Raw genomic sequence first — 18,041 nt, 5'->3', positions numbered from 1 at the left:
GTACTCAGACACTGCCAACAGGTTGCAGGGATGTTGCTAATGAAATTTCTTGCAGCAATATGGTTCCCCACACCAAACCTAGCTACCTATAACTGGATTTGAAAGCAGGGATATAGCACAGGCCTGGCTGTCTCAGCAAAACCATGCTTGGCAACTGTGTTTTTAATACAGGCAAAGTTTACTTGTGCTATTTCAGGATGGGCAGGTCTGAAAAGTGCTCAGGTTACAGATTACCCTTGATTTGTATAGACATTTAGCAAAACAAAACTGCAGCAGCTGGCTGTTTTTATGACAATCCTAAGTGCTTGGAATGCAAATAAAGGCTTATTTCTGATTTTGAATTGTTTTTCTTTCAGGTATCACCTGTGAATAATTGCATACCTCAGTTTGTGGGAATGAGCTTTACAGGGTTTGAGTCCCAGTGCTAATTCAAATCTCTTTCCTCTGGTGTTCCTGTATTCATGCTCTCTCATCAGAAGTCCAACACCTCCTCATTAGAGACCAGCTGAAGAGACCACTGAACCAGCCCTTTTTGTTGTATAGTGATACTTTCTCCAAGAAGAGAGGTATTAATCTACAAAAAATAAATAACTGAACTTTTTCTAATTTCAAAGGCAGTTTGTAGTTTAGGCAAGAATTTGGTTTTGTTTATATTTTCTGCAAACCAGTGCATTCCTTTGTCATTTCAACTGCCATGCCACAGTGTGGCTTTATGGCTAAGTTGCATCCTAATAAGTAATTGATTAGAAGAGGTGGTCATATACCTGGGTCAGCTTGCAATAAATGCCACCGGCCTCTCACTGCCACTCTAACATTGCATTCATGTTTTGTTCAGAAACTTTAAACTATGTACTAACAGTTTGGTGGCTGAATTCATCCCATCAAGTCTCATCTCTATCCTTTTATTTTTAAGTTAGGTAAATATGCTCTGTCATTTTAAAAAATGTGGGTCAGGTTTACAAACCTTAAGCCAGACTCTGAATGCTTATTATGATCAGCCACTCATGAATTGCTTCTCTAGTTTAGCAAAGTTCAACAACTGGACTATTTACTGGTATATCTTCACATAAAATGTAGCTATAGGTGCCTTGCTTGTTCTCCTAGTGCTTATCTATTAAAGTCAGTGAAGGCCTGCAGACCTATCCATCTCAGTCTACCCTTCTCTGTAAAAGCCTTTAGAAAGAGAAGGGGGGCATTACAGCACACCTGACAAACTAACAAATACGGTTTTGGCAGATGACAGGAAATATGCAAGCTCCAGTACAAGGGACCCGTCACAGAGAAGGCCCTGCTAGCAGTAGGATTAAGGCATAACAGTAAAACATCTCCTAGCCATTATTCCATACACTGTTACCATTTCAGTGTTCATTATGGCTTCCATTAGCTTATTTATAAGAGAACAATAAAGCAACTAATGTGTATGCATGTGTGTGTAATATAAATGATAATCTGCAGAAGTACAATTTACTAGACTCTGTGAAGAAATTATTGGCACTTGATCTCTTGGGAAAATCATAGCACTGGAATTTTAAAAAATCTTTTTGGTAACTTATTTGAGTTTTCCACTCATCATAAAGATTTATTGATCACTCTCTGACTATGGCATAATTAAGTATACAAAGGCTTGGCAGTTATAGCATATCCTTGTAGAAATGAAAACAGTATGCTAAATCAAGGGAATTCCAATCTTAAAAATACTTTATAGGCTCATGAATAAGTTGAGTGTATTGGATATAAATATACATGGCACTGTTTCCAAAAACAGATACGCGATCAGATTATATTGTTGAATTTATGTCTCTTTTGCTTTGTTATTTAGTAACATTACTAAAAACCCTACTTCAGTTTTAACCACTATTTTATAGTTGAATATAATCAGGTAAATTCATGGATGTTAGTGTTGCTAAGATTAAATGAAAATAAATCTTTCTGAAAAGACTCTTTGAGGTTTGTGGAAAATGATATTTGACACTCATAATGCCAACTGTCCAGCTATGAAACAGGTGGCTTTCTACCCTGCAAATGAGATTTTATTGCTAAAATAAAGTAAAAATCGTTTTAAAGCAAAGAACACACATCTTTATAGTAAAATTCCAGTTTGTTTTACATTTAGAGAAAAGTCACAAGGTTCTCCCCAAAACCCCCCAAGTTTATATATATATATATATATCTATATCAAATATATATATATATAGATATAGATATAGATATATATAGATATCTATATATATATATACACATATATATTTGAAAATATATTTAAAAACGTAAAAAATCTATAGTTAAACATAAATTATATGCTAATTAGTACACTTAAATATAGCTTAATTATATTTACAATATGACGCAGATGATTTTAAGGTTTAATGCCAATTTCAGTTTTTCCCAAAAACATAAAATTATATAAATATACAATAAATATGGTACACATAGTGAATATAGAGAACAAGGCCACAGACATTGACTTACATTTGCAAGAGAGTCTTTACTTTTAACAAAGCACTAGGCCTGCTGACATGCATGAAATAACTTTGTCACAGCAGCAAGACTTCAATTAAGTGACTTTTTTTAAAACCTCATTTCAACTAAAACTGCCAAGCCTGTGATCATGTATGTGCTAGGTCTGGCATGCAACAGCCATGGGACTGTAGTCTAATTGCCTATTTCATTTTGCAGAAATTATAAATACCAATATTTTAGGGAATACTGTGTCACACTATATACTTGCAGAGTTTAGAATAGTTTCCTTTTGTCCCCACCTGAAATAGAAACCCTAATTTAAAAAAAAGTTTAACTTTTTTAAAAAACATTTTAGGCCACACTTTGCAACTAGTTTGAGTGCTCAGCAACTCCATGAGTAACTCCATTAATTTCACCTAGTAAGTATGAAAGTGGCAGGATCTAGACATAGATCAATCTAGTTGTTAAGGCTCTACAAACATTTAATGACACTTCTTAAACCAGCCTGGAAGTTTTGCTTGAGTGAGAACCTGCCTGCAGGTAACTCTGGCTGATCACTAATCTTACATTCTTTCAAGCATGAATTATGTTTTATGCTTTTTTCAAATTTGATTCCTATCGTTTGTCTTTCTGGTGCCAAAGTAGATGAATAATCTACTTCCTATACACTGGTTAATTTAACCCCTTCCCATTTTCTAGGCATTTGTCTTTCTAATTTGTATGGTTTGGAAAAAAGTGATGAGGCAGTAAGCCACCTTGATGAAATCCTGACTCTAGTAAAGGTCCATATAAAGGCTGGTGGTGGGTCAGCTGGTTTTGATTAAATAAAATCCTCCCACTCCCATTATCCTTCAGTATATAAATTCAAAAAGTTGATCTTTTCTATTCGGGTGGGACCTTTTCCATTTCTAATTTCCATTTAGGAGTAGGAGTACCTGAACTCTCCCAATAAGGCCTAAAATTTGAGGTCCGGGAAGATCAGATGAAGTTGCATGTTTGTGTGTGTGTTTTCTTATGATAGTGAAACCTCATAGCAGTTGCTAGGATGGAAAAGGTAGATGGAGAATGAAGTTATCAGTGTGCGGAGGGGGTCAACTCTGGTAGTCACTTCTGCTAATGAAGGAACGGATCCAAAGTTCATTTACATTTAAGGAGCACTTATTAAATATCTTTGGCTGATAGGAGTGATGGTATCTGTTTATGGGATTGAGTCTACTTGTATTAATGAGTTAGGCTAAGTATGGAACATATAATCCATGAAAAAGGAATATCTTTCAAAATTCCTGACACAATCCCAATATCAAATGACTTTGATCAGAAATGCAAAAAAGTACACAAGTTTTGCCAATATGAAATTGTGGATAGAATGTTGCAAAATGTGTGCGTCTTGGCTTTGGTCATTTCTCTCTCAGTTTCACCTACATGAGTTACTGCTACAGATAAAACACCTTCCTTTAGTGAACCCATTTATGCTAGTTAATCAGGTTGCTAAATTGAATTTCCCACCTTCCAGAAATCAGTGACTGCAGCAATGAAACGTAACTTTATTATACTGTGCCCATAAATACATTTCTTATCCTGTCTTGTTCTGGGAGCTCAACTTTTGAGCTTCCAACTCAAAAATACTGATGTTATACTAATTATTAGTAGGAGACTGCTGTAATTGGCTATTTGAATCTAAGTCCATTTTGTGTTAGTTATCCCAGAAGTAATTTTCACTCCTGCTTTTCCTATTTTTTTCAAACGATTATATTGTCCTGCTTTCATATTTGTCTACTAAAGTTGACATATACTGCCTATTAGAACTGGAACCTCTTGAAAATATCTTAGGTGTGTTAGACATTTCAAACTAGTGCAAGGCCTTTTCTGCCTCATTCCAAAGCCAATCCTCAGGAGTCCTTCTGGCTTGGATTCTAAACTTCTCTACTACTATATCTCCCAGTAACTCAAGGGCCAAAGCACATTAGATATTTTCACGGTCACCAATGGAGCAATAGGTTGTACTACATATATTAATATACAGGGCAAAGCTGCTGCTCTTCCACTGAACCCATGGAGCCCAATTCAGTGCTGATTTATACTCAAGCAGCCCCACTCAAGCCAAGGCTTTGTAACTAACTACTGAACTAGGCCCATATTATCTCGTCTTGTGGCTTCCTAGCTTTTAGGGTCACTTGACTCTTTCCAAACGGTTTTATGATGAAATTTCATTTTGCTTCAACAAAACATTTGATCCAAGCACAAAAAGTCTTTTATTACATCAAGTCATTGCTCTCAACACTCTTGATATTTTCAATATGACAAGCTCCAGTTGTACGGTGAGAAGTGAAATATTTAGAGATTGCAATCAAATTTCCTTCCAAAGAGAGGAAGGGGGAAAAAAAACTTCAAACACAAACAAACATTATGTAAGCAAATGCAGGTCTTTCAAAAGAAAGCCATTTAAAAAAAAAAAAAGGAGGCAGACAGTTACACAAGTGCTGTCTTTAAGCCTGAAGTTCAGTAGCATGAAGTGGAACATCAGTATTCTTTTTCAGTTGCCTTTTTTTAAATTTTTTTTTTGTCAGTAGTCTGATTTGATATTGCAAACACCTTCACAACATACAAAAAATTATTTTATCCAGAACATATGGTAATGATATTTTTCTTTTTTTTTCCAACTAGGTGGGAATTTAAAAGTAAAAAACAAAACAAAACAGTAAAACTATGACAACAGCACCTTGACATTGTTTTAATTCCAACGCTATCAGAAGTTAAAGCAGTAAACAGATATAATACTAACAGGAATAAAGATACTTACTGTCTAAAATGTAAACGGAATGTTTTGGTTCAATTTTTTTTCTGAAAGAGGACAGTTTATCATCAATTCACAATTGAAGCAGCATGCAATTTTATTAATTTTTTTAAATTTTTCTGTTTTCAATTCTTGGCAACGGCAACAAACCACAATGTTATCGAGGAATGTAATGCAGACTTTTTTTTTCTTTTTTTTAAAGTTGTGCGCAAATGACTTTTGTTCCCCTTCAGGTCATGGATATGTTCAATAAATAGACTGTGGAACCACTGTACTGTATAAACTTCAGTTATACATGCAGTCCATAAAATTATTTTTACTGAATAATTTACCCTGTTATGTATATATACAAATAGATAATTTTGTCTCAATATAATCTATGCAACATGAATCCACTATCTTCCCCTTTTAATGGTCAAAGTACATACACAGGAAGTGTCTATTCTTATAAACCGCCAGCCAACTCTCTTTTTATTATCCATGGTGAGCGCTCGCACATACGACTGGGTAGTTCGGCACTGGGAATTCCAGTGCCTCTTGTCTATGCCCCGGCACCCCTCTTTTGTGTAACCCTTGGGGTTGCATTTGGTTTCATAGAAGTATTGCTTCAGTTGGCCTTTGGGTACTGGGACTTTTTCCAAGACTGTGACGGTTGCACCAGACATGTCCACTGCAGTCTTTTTTTCTGCTGCTGTTACCCACTCACTAGTACTGTCACACACACTTAGTTCCCCACGACGAGCTGGGTCAGAGTGGCGCCGGACCCTCATAGACATATTTGCAGCATCCAAGTAATTTTTGTACTCCTCAAGCAGAAAGAGCAATGGGGGTTCCAAAGGCACTTGACTGCTTAGCATAACCCGAGACGTATATAAGTCTGCATCCTTGTTTTCTTCACTGGGCTGGATGTCCTGATCCTCATCTAGAAGCTCCTCTATGACATGTTCAAAAGTGTCTGCCAGTGATGTCAGTCCCCTTGAACCAGCATTGGACCCACTTAGGCTCTCCAGAGTCCCGTGGGTCCGAAGACCTGGGTAAGCCAAGCTGCCTTGTCCTCTGACACTTGCTTCTTTCATTGGGGCAGCTTTCATGCAACTGAAGTATGAAATAACCATAGTAAGGAAAAGGATGGTCATCACTCTTCTCACTTGGTGAAACTGTTAGGAACAGGACAAAAAAACAAAACAAAGAGGTTTAAAATGTCATAGGGGCCAAAAACTAATAACATGTAATTGTAAGAAGACAAAGATTTATTAATACATCAACTAGGGTAATCTGTTGCCCATAGGTACAGATTAATGTCAGCAGCACTTTGCAATTTGTTTTATGCAACAAAGGTGCTCATATGTTCATCCTGTGCTTTAGCGCTCCAACTAAATAGAAAACAATGACTAGGACACCTGGCTAGTAGGAAATCAAAAACTCATTCCAGAGGCCCAAGGTCTCTCCACAGTAAGTGCCACACTTCAGGTTATATATAGGCTTAATACTTAATGATCTTGCTTATGTGCTGTCAGTGCAACAACAATAATTAGAAATGCTACAGTGCAATAACACTTTAATAATCTACAGGTTCAGAAATACATGGTCTGGTACAAAGTGCCTGACTATTTTAATGATGACGTACTTAGAAGTCTACAGTACAACTAGGCTCTCTGAACTACTGAAACATTACTGTAACAACACTGAGAACAAGAAACCTGAAGGGATTGTAGTCCCTGTCCCAACAATCGTGAACTGTATCAACAAATAACTATCCTAAATAAAAGTTGTACCGACAGATCCCTCTCCAGCATCTGTTTTCGTACATGGTTATAGCTCATGTGGATCAAGCAAGATTTCCTTTTTGAGTACAGACCCACATATTTTATTCTGTGGATCAACGTAGACCATTTCACAACCACATCTGCCAGAGGTTGCCCTTCACACATGTTAATGCAACTATGAGAAGATGCAACTAGGTTTTGAAAATGACCTCCATACATAGAAAAAAGCCAGAGTTACCAGGTCTCAGTAGGCCAATTCCTTGCCTAAAAAAGTATAAAGAAGAATATGCAACCAGACAAAAGTACCAGAGAAGTGAACGTGCAAGTGTAGCAAATGTATTGAAATGCTGTGTAAGTAAATACCTAGCTTGCATCATGTGAATGCTATGGAAAAGGCATATTAGATTACAAGAAGTGATAAGGAGAGACTGAAATGGCAATAATAGAACCACTACATTGTCATTTCCAAGAGCCAAATCATATTAGTCCTTATTTAGGCAAAACACCTGTTAAATTCAACAGTGAAGTCAACTAAGTTTTGCCTGAGACAGGATTTGACTCCAGTGCCTGATCACAGAAGCTGGCATGAACTCCAAAGGCAGGATCAACCACTGGAGCTGCTTCCACCAAGGCAACTGTTCCATCATATTTAAGTATTATGACTGTTTGCCCTGTTCATGTTTGGTTTGCTTTTCTCAGTCCAACTCAGCCCAGAGTTGGGAGCATCACCTGGATAAGGTGAGACAACTGCTCACTCGACCCTTCCCCTGTCAAATATGGCAGGATGAGACACCGGGGATAAATGAAGGGATGGTTTGTTTATTTTAAAAAGCCCTCACAAGCATACAAGCTAACAAATGTGTTCCTATCAGCACTTTAGGCAGCTTGATGATATGTCTGTCCCTTTCCCGCAGCCTTAGTTTAGCCTTTTTGAATGAAAAATATTTCAAGGCAGGAACCATTTCTTCCTGCATCTATGTTGTATACATTTTTAGGTGTTACTATAATAAGCCCTACAATTCCTGAGTGCCAGAGAGACCTGTTTTTCTGACTTATCTGTACTGCTACAACATCGTCCAAGTCCAACTATTATTTTTCCCCTTCCGTTCCCAGCTCTCACCAGCTCTGTGCTTGCTAGAAAGCAACAGCATTGTTCGCATTCTTGAAGTAGCAGTTCATGGTCATTTCAGTGCTTTTGAAGTTCATTCGGAAGTACCTCATACTTGGCAATGCACATTGCAGTAAATGCTGTTTCTGCTTGCCAGCAGGGTGCTATCTGAGTCTTACTTCATCTCCTACAAATATTATGTGGGAAACCAGAACTCCAAAATTCTTAAGGGGGAGAGGTAGGGGGAGCCACAAAAACAAAGAGGCTACACAAACTAAGGGCACTGCCAAGGTCCTAGGTCCCAAAACTCATTTACTGAAAGGTTATTTCCTAGATAGGAATGTAGTTGAGCACTCCCACCCCGCAGCTCAACATATCCCCCCTCTCCCAGTCATTCTTCCTGTTTAAAAAAAAGTGTTGTTGCAACATTGATATATCAAAGTTAAACAATCCTGGTGTCTGTGACTCACAGGAACATAGTATTTGCTCTAAATATGCAGAACGTTAATAAGATTTTGCAGATAGATGATGTTTTCCATCCTTGGTTCTCAAAGTGTTTTGGAAAGACAGATAAGCTTATTAATATAAAACATACTTGCTGAGAAAGGAACTGGTGCACCGATACTATGTTTACACTGAGGAATTGAGACATTGAAAAAAGTATTAGTGGATATTTTTGAAAAAATCCTGCCTTTGTGACTTGCCCAAGGTCACATAAGTCAACAGGAGAACTAGGAATTGAATGCAAATCTCATGGCTCCAATTCAAGTGCTTGGTATCACCATTAATACTAATTTGTATTACTGTAGTACCCAGAGGTCCCAGTCAGTATCACTGTTTAATTATATCGGGTGCTGTCCAAGCATGAAATAGAAGTTGGTTTCCTACTCCGTGGCTTTTATAGTACTGTAGAGGCAAAGCAAAGAAGTGTGCAAAAGGAAGGGATGAGGCTGAGTGCATTGTGAACACAAGGTTACACACATTAGCTAAGGGTACAGTTGGGATGTACCAAAGTTTGCTTTAAAACTAGGCAAGTGAACAAGTGACATAATGAATCTCTAACAGACTACCTATTTAGCTGTTCTTTTTAGGCACTTTACTGTAGACTAGTGGTTCTCAAACTCTTTTTCGCAGACCGCTTGAAAATTGCTGAGGGTCTCGGCAGACCACTTAAACTTTTTTTTGTTCTTTTTAATATCAGCAGTCTCACCTTACGAGTACGGATATTCTCTATTATTCCGCGACCATTCTGCAGACCACCTGAATGGAGCTCACGGACTAGTGGTGGTCTGCGGACCACAGTTTGAGAACCTCTGCTGTAGACCTCATTGTAGTAATGTGTCTTAAGAAGTGATTTGACAGAGAACAAGGTAATAGTTACGTAACTATTTGGGAACGGTATTCCACATGAGATTAGTGTGGAAAGGAAGCATTGAAAGTACACGTGGGAGAAGCAAAGAAACTGTTGTCTCAATCTTCTAGTTTCTAGACATTATCTGCCACTTGGCCACTGATCCAGCAAGTTGAGTAGTATTCATTATGTAATGCTTCAAAGTTAACCTCCTCCCTCTATACATTATTGCAGGAAAAATGACTTTAAGGGTAGCACCCCAAAGGTGCTCCTACATTTCCAGAGGCACGTAATGATTGTATACATACAGATTTATTCCTGTAAAAGATAACCAAACCTTGGATTTCTCCCTGCCTATTGTAGCACCTTGTCTCTGCAGCAATCAAAACAGTGAAGCCATATGTGTACAAGTTGTCTAAAAGTAGATTCCACATATGAAAGCTTTTGGAGAACGAATTTTGGAAGGTAAAATTTCAAACTCCCCTTTAAATGAGCTATGGATGAATTGTCACTGTATTTATAATATCTGGAAAGACACTTCTGTATATCTTGAGGGAGAACATGCAAGGGAAAGACTTTTTACAATGTGTGCATTCTTCGTAATAGCATTTTGGCAAAGAAAATTTGTTCAAGTGTGCTAACGTGAAGGGAAACCCTTTAAACACATCTTCATCTTGGGGGAAAGAGGTTACAGTGGAAGCAGTTGCATAAAGTGTGATAAAATGAGGTCATGATGGAATACGATTATTAAATCTGAGTTCATGGATAAAAACCTTTGAGCTGGAATTTTTTTCTTTGCTACTTTGAATGTAGCACTGCAACTTGACTGAAGAATGCAAGGTCCTTATCTCCTATAATGAGTCAGTATAAAACACTTGGTATCCAAATGCAAGGTTTCAAAGGGTCACTGGAGACAATTAAGGTTTGCATGTACATTTTCAGTTCCTTCTATTTGTGGCCCCCCCAACTATTAAATTTGTGTTATACCAATATATTAAAGATTAATAAAGCTCCTGCTTGGCCCATTACAATGTATGTCTAATAAACCCAGATATTTAATATAGACTATGCATGCCCTTCTGCTTGCTAATCAGCTACTGGATCATAAGTCAGGGAAAGGCAAAAGAAAGGGAGCTGGATTTGTCTATTTTCTCCATTTACTCTACTAGTAGGATTTCTAGACTTCCTCTATCCCTGTATCTCTGTGGTTGGGGGAATATCATCACCCTAAGGGGTGAGGTACTTTCTGTTGCATACGGGGAAAGCTTACAAATAACTATTTGTGCCATTCCAAGGTTTTTCACTTAGGCAAACAGTTAAAAGTCTGCTAGTGAGTAATTGCGGGACACCTTTTTCCCTTTCCTACTAGGAGGGCTATCACCTTTTTCCATAGCCTGTGCTGGAAATGTTTTGCTGGACTGGAACACAGGCTGACAAAACATGTCAGTGCTTCATAGAAGCCAAAAGGAGATGAGGTCTCCAAAGTCTTATGTGTTCTACATACACATACTAAAAGGATTCCTGCTTAAATAGTTGTGATAAAGGACTTGTGCAATTTGAGTCATAGAAATTAAGACTCAGGGCCACCAAATGACTCAGAAGTCCAAAGTGGGCTTTGGAAACATATACACCTAAGTCTAAGAGTGTGATCCTCAAAACACACCCCCTAACCTTTTAGCCCCCTAGGGTACCTGTACACAAGCACAGAGGCTGCTCCAATGCATTGTAATTACAGTACATTAGAGCAGACTCAATTAACTGAGTCTGCTGGAGCATGGTAATAACAGTGTTTCAGCAGCCTCCCACATATTGTGTATCAGCATCTGTCCCCAGGTTTAAAAAAGGTGGTGGGGATGCTTGAACTAAAGCTTGTTGAATGAACTGTAGTTCAAGTGCCCCTGCCTCCATTTTGAAGTATGGGGATGCTGATACATGAGATGCTCTGGCACTTTAATTAGAGGGGCTCTCAGAGCCTCTAAAGCAGTGCTTCTCAAAGCGGTGGTCCGCAGACCGGTGCTAGTCCACAAGCCACTGGTCGCCAGTCTGCAGCGAGTTGCCAGGAAAGAAATATATTCGCCGGTCCGCAGTGAGCTGCCAGGAAAGAAATAAATATATTGTCAGAAGCATAACGTCAGTATGTCATAGTGCCACAGTTTGTACGTTCCAACACTCCAAGTGATATCAGGTCGTGCGAGGAGGAAAGAGAAAGAAACAGCTGGTCGCGTATTTGTGTAGCGGTGTTACACACAGTTGCTGCCACTGGCTGTACCGGGCACCAGTCCCTGGCCCGCTGGAAAAAAATTGCTGGTCTGCCACATCAGATAGTTTGAGAAGCACTGCTCCAAAGGCCAATTATAGATGCCCAAGTATTGCCTAGTAAAGTTCCCTGGACACTTAAGGTTTTGCTTCTGCACACGCCCAAAACTGCCACCATCTTGCTTGGGCTGAGTTGATCAGCACCCATCTCATGACTAGCCCAAGTGACTCCTCAAGCTAATATTTCTGTTCCTATCTTGTATCAAAGATCTGATTCAATGGGTGTGGTCAGAGCTCACCAAACACAGCATGATTAAACTCCGCATAGAACAGTAACATTTATTCATGAACATGGCCAAAGAAGATGCCTACTCTTATTTTTTTTTAAATCTATACAACAGCTCAGTCATGATGGCGCTCATGCAGGAAGCTGGAATCTTGCTTCATTGGCCTAAATGGGTTCAAGCATGCCCTCTGTTTCCCAAGACAGCATCCTGCCTACCTGGCTATTGGCTGTCTAAGACTACCTCCCAGGCCTCCTGTCACATCTGTGGCATAAAGAATTCGAGGTTCACTGGGCTAGAGGGGACACAACTGGTTCAGTGATTCATCTGGGAGAGGGGAGTTCTGGTTCAGATCCCTGCTCCAAAGTCTTTTAACATGAAACAGTTCTTGCATGAATGACTGGTGCCTCCCGCAACTGGGGACTGCCTGCAGCCGCCACTAGTGGTGTCGACAGCAGGGGGCCAGTGGCAGGTGGTGAGCGGGGACCAGCTGCACCCACCAGCAGCCGTGTCGGCAGTGAGGGTGGAGGGGCCAGCGACTGCCCACAAAAGCTGAGGGTGGCTTATCTCGGGGGGGGGGGGCACGTGCCTCCCTGTGCCACCCCTATGTATTGCCTATGAGTTCTTGGATAAAATACATCCTAATGCCCACTTTGCAGATCAGGCCCCAACATTATACACAATGCCTCTGACAGAACTAGGAGCTGAACCCAGGTCTCCTGAATTAGGGTTCCATTGACTTGACTCTAGAAACAGCCTCCATCATCTAGCATATAATAGTAAGGTAGAAGCAACAGGGGAGCGAGTGTCATATACTGTGCATCAGATCACAGAAAAACCTGACTAGATTTGCACTAGCCACATAACAGAAGCAATAGCAGCCATCAATGGCAAGATGACCTGGCAAATGCAGGCCATACAAATTATCCTGAAGTTAACTACATATCTGCAGAACTCCCTCAAACAAATGAGGCTTTGCATTTAATGAGACTTCACTGAAGTATAAAATAAGATAATTATACATTTAAACAGAAGTCTAAAAAGATGAACATATCTTGTTTGCAGCAGAGACTGAGGGCCAAATCCCATTTCATCTTCTGTGCCTAAGTGTTTGGCACAGAGCTGCATATGTAGGCCCTTATGCATAATTAGAGATTCAGCACTGCTTGCACTAGGCCTGCTGCTCAGGGGTGGATCCAAAGGGGGTGTGGTGGCATGGCTGCACCCTCCTGCTTCCACAGGGTAACTCAGAGGCTCCTGTTCCCTGAAGCCCTGGATCCCCTGCAGAATCCCAAGTGCCACAGGAGCAGCAGCTGGGGGGTTTAAGTGCCCAAAGCAGGGGGACCTTAAGTCCCCCCAAACAGTATTTGGAGACTTTTAATCCCTCCCATTTCCTCCCTGAATCACACCCTCTCTTCCCCTCCACCCTCAGTAGCACCTTCCTTCCCCTCCCCTCCCATCCTCCCCTCCTCTCACCCTTTGGGTGCAGGAAAGGGAGACCCACCCACTGCTGCCAGTGTCCTTGACTGACCCAAGGGCAGGCAGAGCCCCAGAGGCACTCCTGCCTTGCTCCAGCCAGGGCTGCAGAGAGCAGTTGTGTAGACAGCCAGGCTTGGCTAGGGACAGCAGTAGCTATGGGGGGGGCGGGGAAAGACCCTCTTCCTGCTTGTTCCCCCCAAGAGGTTCTTCTCAGCCTAGAAGCTGGTGCAGGGAGTGTGGGGGTGTGGAAATCAGCTGTCTATTACTGCTGTCCTTGGTTTCTCGCATAGCTGCTCCCTGCTGCAGTGGTACAGGAGTGTCTGGGACAGCAGCAGTGGTGGTAGGTGAGTCTCCCCCTTCTGGGCCTGGAGGCATAAACTGGGGGTGAAAAGGGGAAGGGAGGGATAGGAGTGAAGCGGAGGTGCCACTGAGAAAGAGGAAGATAAGAAATCCTGAGAGTAGGGCGAGGGTGGAGGTGGGGGGAGATTTTTATCTGATACAGGGACTTCAAGTCCTCAGCTGCTGCTTCTGCAGCAAGGTCTTCCTGCCCTGGTGGAGGAGGGGTAAAGCTGAGAGCATAGTGGGGTGCAGCCACTACTATAACACTGGCTGCTGCTTCTGCACCCCACTTTTCAGACTCCTCAATCTGCCTATGCTACTGAGCATATGTAGTATGGTTATGCTGTGGCTGGGCAGTTGCCCACGGGAAGATAAAATTGCCCAGTTACTCTCATACACAGGCAAGTCCTGAAATTTCAATTAGAAGGGCACCCTCTCACTGATTAGCTTTGTGACCTCGTGAGCAAGAGAGCCAGGTTCTCTGCTCCTCTCATTCACAGCGAGCTTGAACCTGCATCTCATTTCACAGCAAAGTGTTCTGAACACTAGGTCACATGCCAGATATTGTCCAGACTTGCAGCATTTCTCAACCTGTGGGTCATGACCCAAAAGTAGGTTGCATGAATATATGAAAGGGTTGCAAACAAACTTTAAAAAAGGATCAACAAACTTTAAAACTGGATTCTCCTTGAAATGAGAAGAGTGTGGGAAACCATGGCCTTTCCCTTCTAGGCTGCTTGCCCTCCCCCCCCCACCCCTCCTACCTATGGACAACTGGTGCCACCTTAATCAAGGCAGGCGTGTGCTCCCCTCCCCAGCAAACAGTTAGCGACCGGGGGTGGGGAGGGGTCCCCCTGCAACCAATCTCACTGACCAGGAAGTGGCCATGATGCTTCATCCAGCGCTCCCACCCCACCCCGGACAGTGCTCACAGGGGAGCCACCGGCACTCCTGCCTGCCCCCCGGGCTGTCACCTAAGCAGGGAGCGTGGGTTGTCAGGGGGCACACCAGCGCTCAGGGCGTGCGCATGCACCCCCATGCCCCCTCTACATATCACCACTGCTCCCACTCTGCACACTGAGAGGGTGGGGCCTTGGGGTAGTGGGTCAAGAGTCAGGGGCAGTAGGTCAGGACTGGCCATTTATGTTTGCAAATGGGTCCTGGTACAAGAAAGGTTGATAGCCAGTGGTCCAGAGCACTAGCCCTTCTGAAGTTGGCCCACTGATCAGCCAAGAAAGGGAGATATGTGGGGCCAGGAGAAACACTACAATTCAGATGGTATGCAGCTCAGTAAGATCACAGGAGTATATGAAAGTAGGGCTGGAAGAGACCTTACCATACAGCTGCTCCCTGCTGCCCTAGCTGGAGTGGTGCAGGAATGGTTGGGATCTAGCAGGGGGCTGTCCTTTCTTAAGGCAGGATCATGCAGGACTAAACTATCCAAATCAAATATCTATCCAACCTGCTCTTGAAAATTTCTGGAGCTGGAAATCCCACAACTTCTCTAGGTAGCCTATCCAATACTTGGCCACCCTCCCAGTCTGAAAAATTCCTCCTAATGTCCAACCTAAATTTCCTCTGCTGCAGCTTGAGTCTATTGCTCCAAGTCCTGTCCCTTATGGCCACAGGAAAAAGCGAGTTTCCATTGCCCTGCAGGTATTTGAAGATTGTTTTCAAATCCCCCCTCAGTTTTCTCTTCTCCAAACTACAGGCTGGCTCTTTGAGCCTTTTTTCGTAATTAGGCTTCCCTATTCTTGTTGTTGCTGTCTGCTGGATTTTTGTGGACTGTCTATGTGATTCTTGAAGTGTAGGCCCCAAAACTGGACACAGTACTCCTCATCAAAATGCCGAATACTGCAGAAGAATCACTTCCCTTGATTTGCAAGTGACACTCATTAATACAACCTAACATAATGGCTTTTTTTGCAACAGAGGACGCTATTGGCTCATAGTCAGTTTATGGTCTGCTGGAACTCCTAGGTTATTCTCTGCGGTACTGCAGTCATTCCCCAGTCTCTATCTGTGTATGGATGGATGCTACCCTGGAATGGGGTAAGGGGTAGGTTCTAAACATCATCCCTTCTTCCAATGGTGTAAAAGTTTTCCCGGTGCTGTTTATCCATTTTATTCCATGGATATTCAAGGTGTGGTGGACCAGGAGGGCTGTGGAGAGATTTAGGAAGCACCTAGGTTCCCCTGGGCAACTGCCTTTGGGAGCATTTTGTTGGGAAGCAGTTTCAATTCCTCTCTGGACTTCTGTTCCTTAGGCCCTACCCACTAGGCTACTGAACTAAAAAGTGGGAGGGTTGTCCTCCCCTCTCAGGCTATTTCTTTACAAGGAGGAATGCACTCTTAAATTGTGTAAGTGTCCAAAACAGTGGTTATATACAAACTACATAGGTACATGAAGAGTAAATAGGACTTGGCCCCTGGTAAATAGTCGTGCATAAGAATATTGTTCCAACAATTTCAGCAAAAGGCTTCTATGTTTATGAAAATGAGGATGAAGTAGTAAATTGATCAGCGAATGGATAAATTAGGCCTTAATTTTCTTTAAATTTATCAGGAAAGCATTGAAGTGGTAGATAAGATTAGAAGCAAGAAGATATTCAGGACCTTTTCTTTTTCCTCCAAGAAGTTCAGTTTGCTACGTATTATTGTATGGCACAAGAATAGGTTGCTGCTCCATGTGTGAACAGATGTCAAAGAGGGATGCATGTCAGCACATGATTTGCAAAAACTAAATGTACTGAGAACAAATAGTATTAACCTTTAAACACATGCATAACTGGATGTTTGACGCATTTACATTACCCTGAGGGCTATTTATGCATCCAACTCTATAATTATTTTTTATTACTGAAAACAAAACAAAAAACCACACACGACATAGCTTAATGAATTTGTGTGTTGCTTGACACAAAGAAAAAAATCTATTTTTATTTTGTTCCCATACTGGTATTCCCTCAGATAATAAAATTAGGTAGCCATTTTAGAAAACCTGACAGCCAGAATCATTTTGAAATGTTATCTGAAGAGAAGTTACAGGAAAATTTCAGATTGGGTTAGGAACTGTGGCTTTTAAAACGTTCTTTTGTCTTGCATTGTCATAACACAGCCACAGTTCAACAATATATACAGCAGGTATACCTAAATTGGGTCTTAAATAGTGTTCTCTGTTTAGGGTACTATACATGGTTATTGTAAGCTTCTAGAGAGGGGTTTGATAAGAGTTCTTTCTCCTAAGAAAGAGGTGTTAATTGTCACATCCTTCCCAACAGTCAGGAGAGAGGGAAGTGAAAGACTGAGCCTTAAAAAACTACTAAATAGTTATATCATGACATTACCCTTCTGGCCTTACACTGAAATATCTGCTTGCTAGTTTGCTGAGAGTTCCTGGTCCCTATATATCTGGGGGTTGAGAAACGTAAGCATGGGTTGCAGATGGGGAGACCACTGCCCCAAAAAATTCAGTAAAGGAAGGGCCAGGTGTTCTAACAAGACAAAGCCAAAGCAGTCTTCCAATGACCACCAATGCCTACAGCTTTCTTAACTCTAAGGAATGAGAAGCTCCCAAGAAGCACCTCTGTAGGGTGGATCCAAGAGCATAGGCACCAACTTCATGGGTGCTCCAGGGCTTAAGCACCCACCGAAACAATTAGTTGATGCTCAGGACACACAAGCCATGTTAGGTGACCAGGGTGAAGTAACGTACTGCCTCTTCTGGGCTTGGGACAGGAATGCAAAAAAAAGCATCCAGTGGCACCCAGTCGATGCCAATGTCCAAGAGGTCCATTCTCCCCAAACTTGGAGGTACAAGCAGCACAGAAGGAAGCAGCATATGAAAGTAAATAAACATAAGGCCATCCTCAAAAGCCCAGTCATGCAAGAAATTCATGTTTGCATTTCTGTGCGAATATCCATTGGAAGGGAATATTTTCGTATGATGGCATTAAAAATGGCTTAGCTCACCATACAATTCTTCAAGTTTTGTACAATACCTGGCACAATGAAGAATCAATATAGATTAGGTCTTATGGGCATAACAGAGGATAAATAACGTAACAAAGAATAAAAAAGATCAACACGAGCTTTCCAAGAAGTGTTCAGGTTATGAAGGAGCCGAGAATGCAACACTCAACCCAAATGGAATTATTCAGGAAGAAGAGCATGCCAACAAGAGGATTACAACTGAAACGATTTT

At 41.3% G+C, this 18,041-nt stretch overlaps 1 protein-coding gene across 3 annotated transcripts in view; it reads right to left on the bottom strand.

Moving 5' to 3' along the window:
- Window positions 1-2,108: 2,108 nt before the first annotated feature.
- Window positions 2,109-18,041, bottom strand: part of BDNF (brain derived neurotrophic factor) — a 28,415-nt gene continuing 12,482 nt past the window's right edge. For 2 of the 3 annotated variants that reach the window (XM_090032817.1, XM_090032819.1), the window contains exon 2: window positions 2,109-6,411. In XM_090032817.1, coding sequence (XP_089888943.1) covers window positions 5,650-6,411 — 762 coding nt within the window. In that variant the 3' untranslated portion in view covers window positions 2,109-5,649. Of the gene's footprint in view, window positions 6,412-8,140; window positions 8,458-18,041 lie in introns of those variants that run through there. The other variant, XM_090032820.1, reaches the window with a different exon arrangement.

The sequence above is a fragment of the Crocodylus siamensis genome, chromosome 2 (genome assembly GCF_052110815.1).
Source record: "Crocodylus siamensis isolate JL-2025a chromosome 2, ASM5211081v1, whole genome shotgun sequence".
In the NCBI taxonomy this organism is placed as follows: Eukaryota; Metazoa; Chordata; order Crocodylia; family Crocodylidae; genus Crocodylus; species Crocodylus siamensis.
Note: the sequence above shows the minus strand (reverse complement) of the source record. Positions and strands in the feature narration are given on the sequence as shown.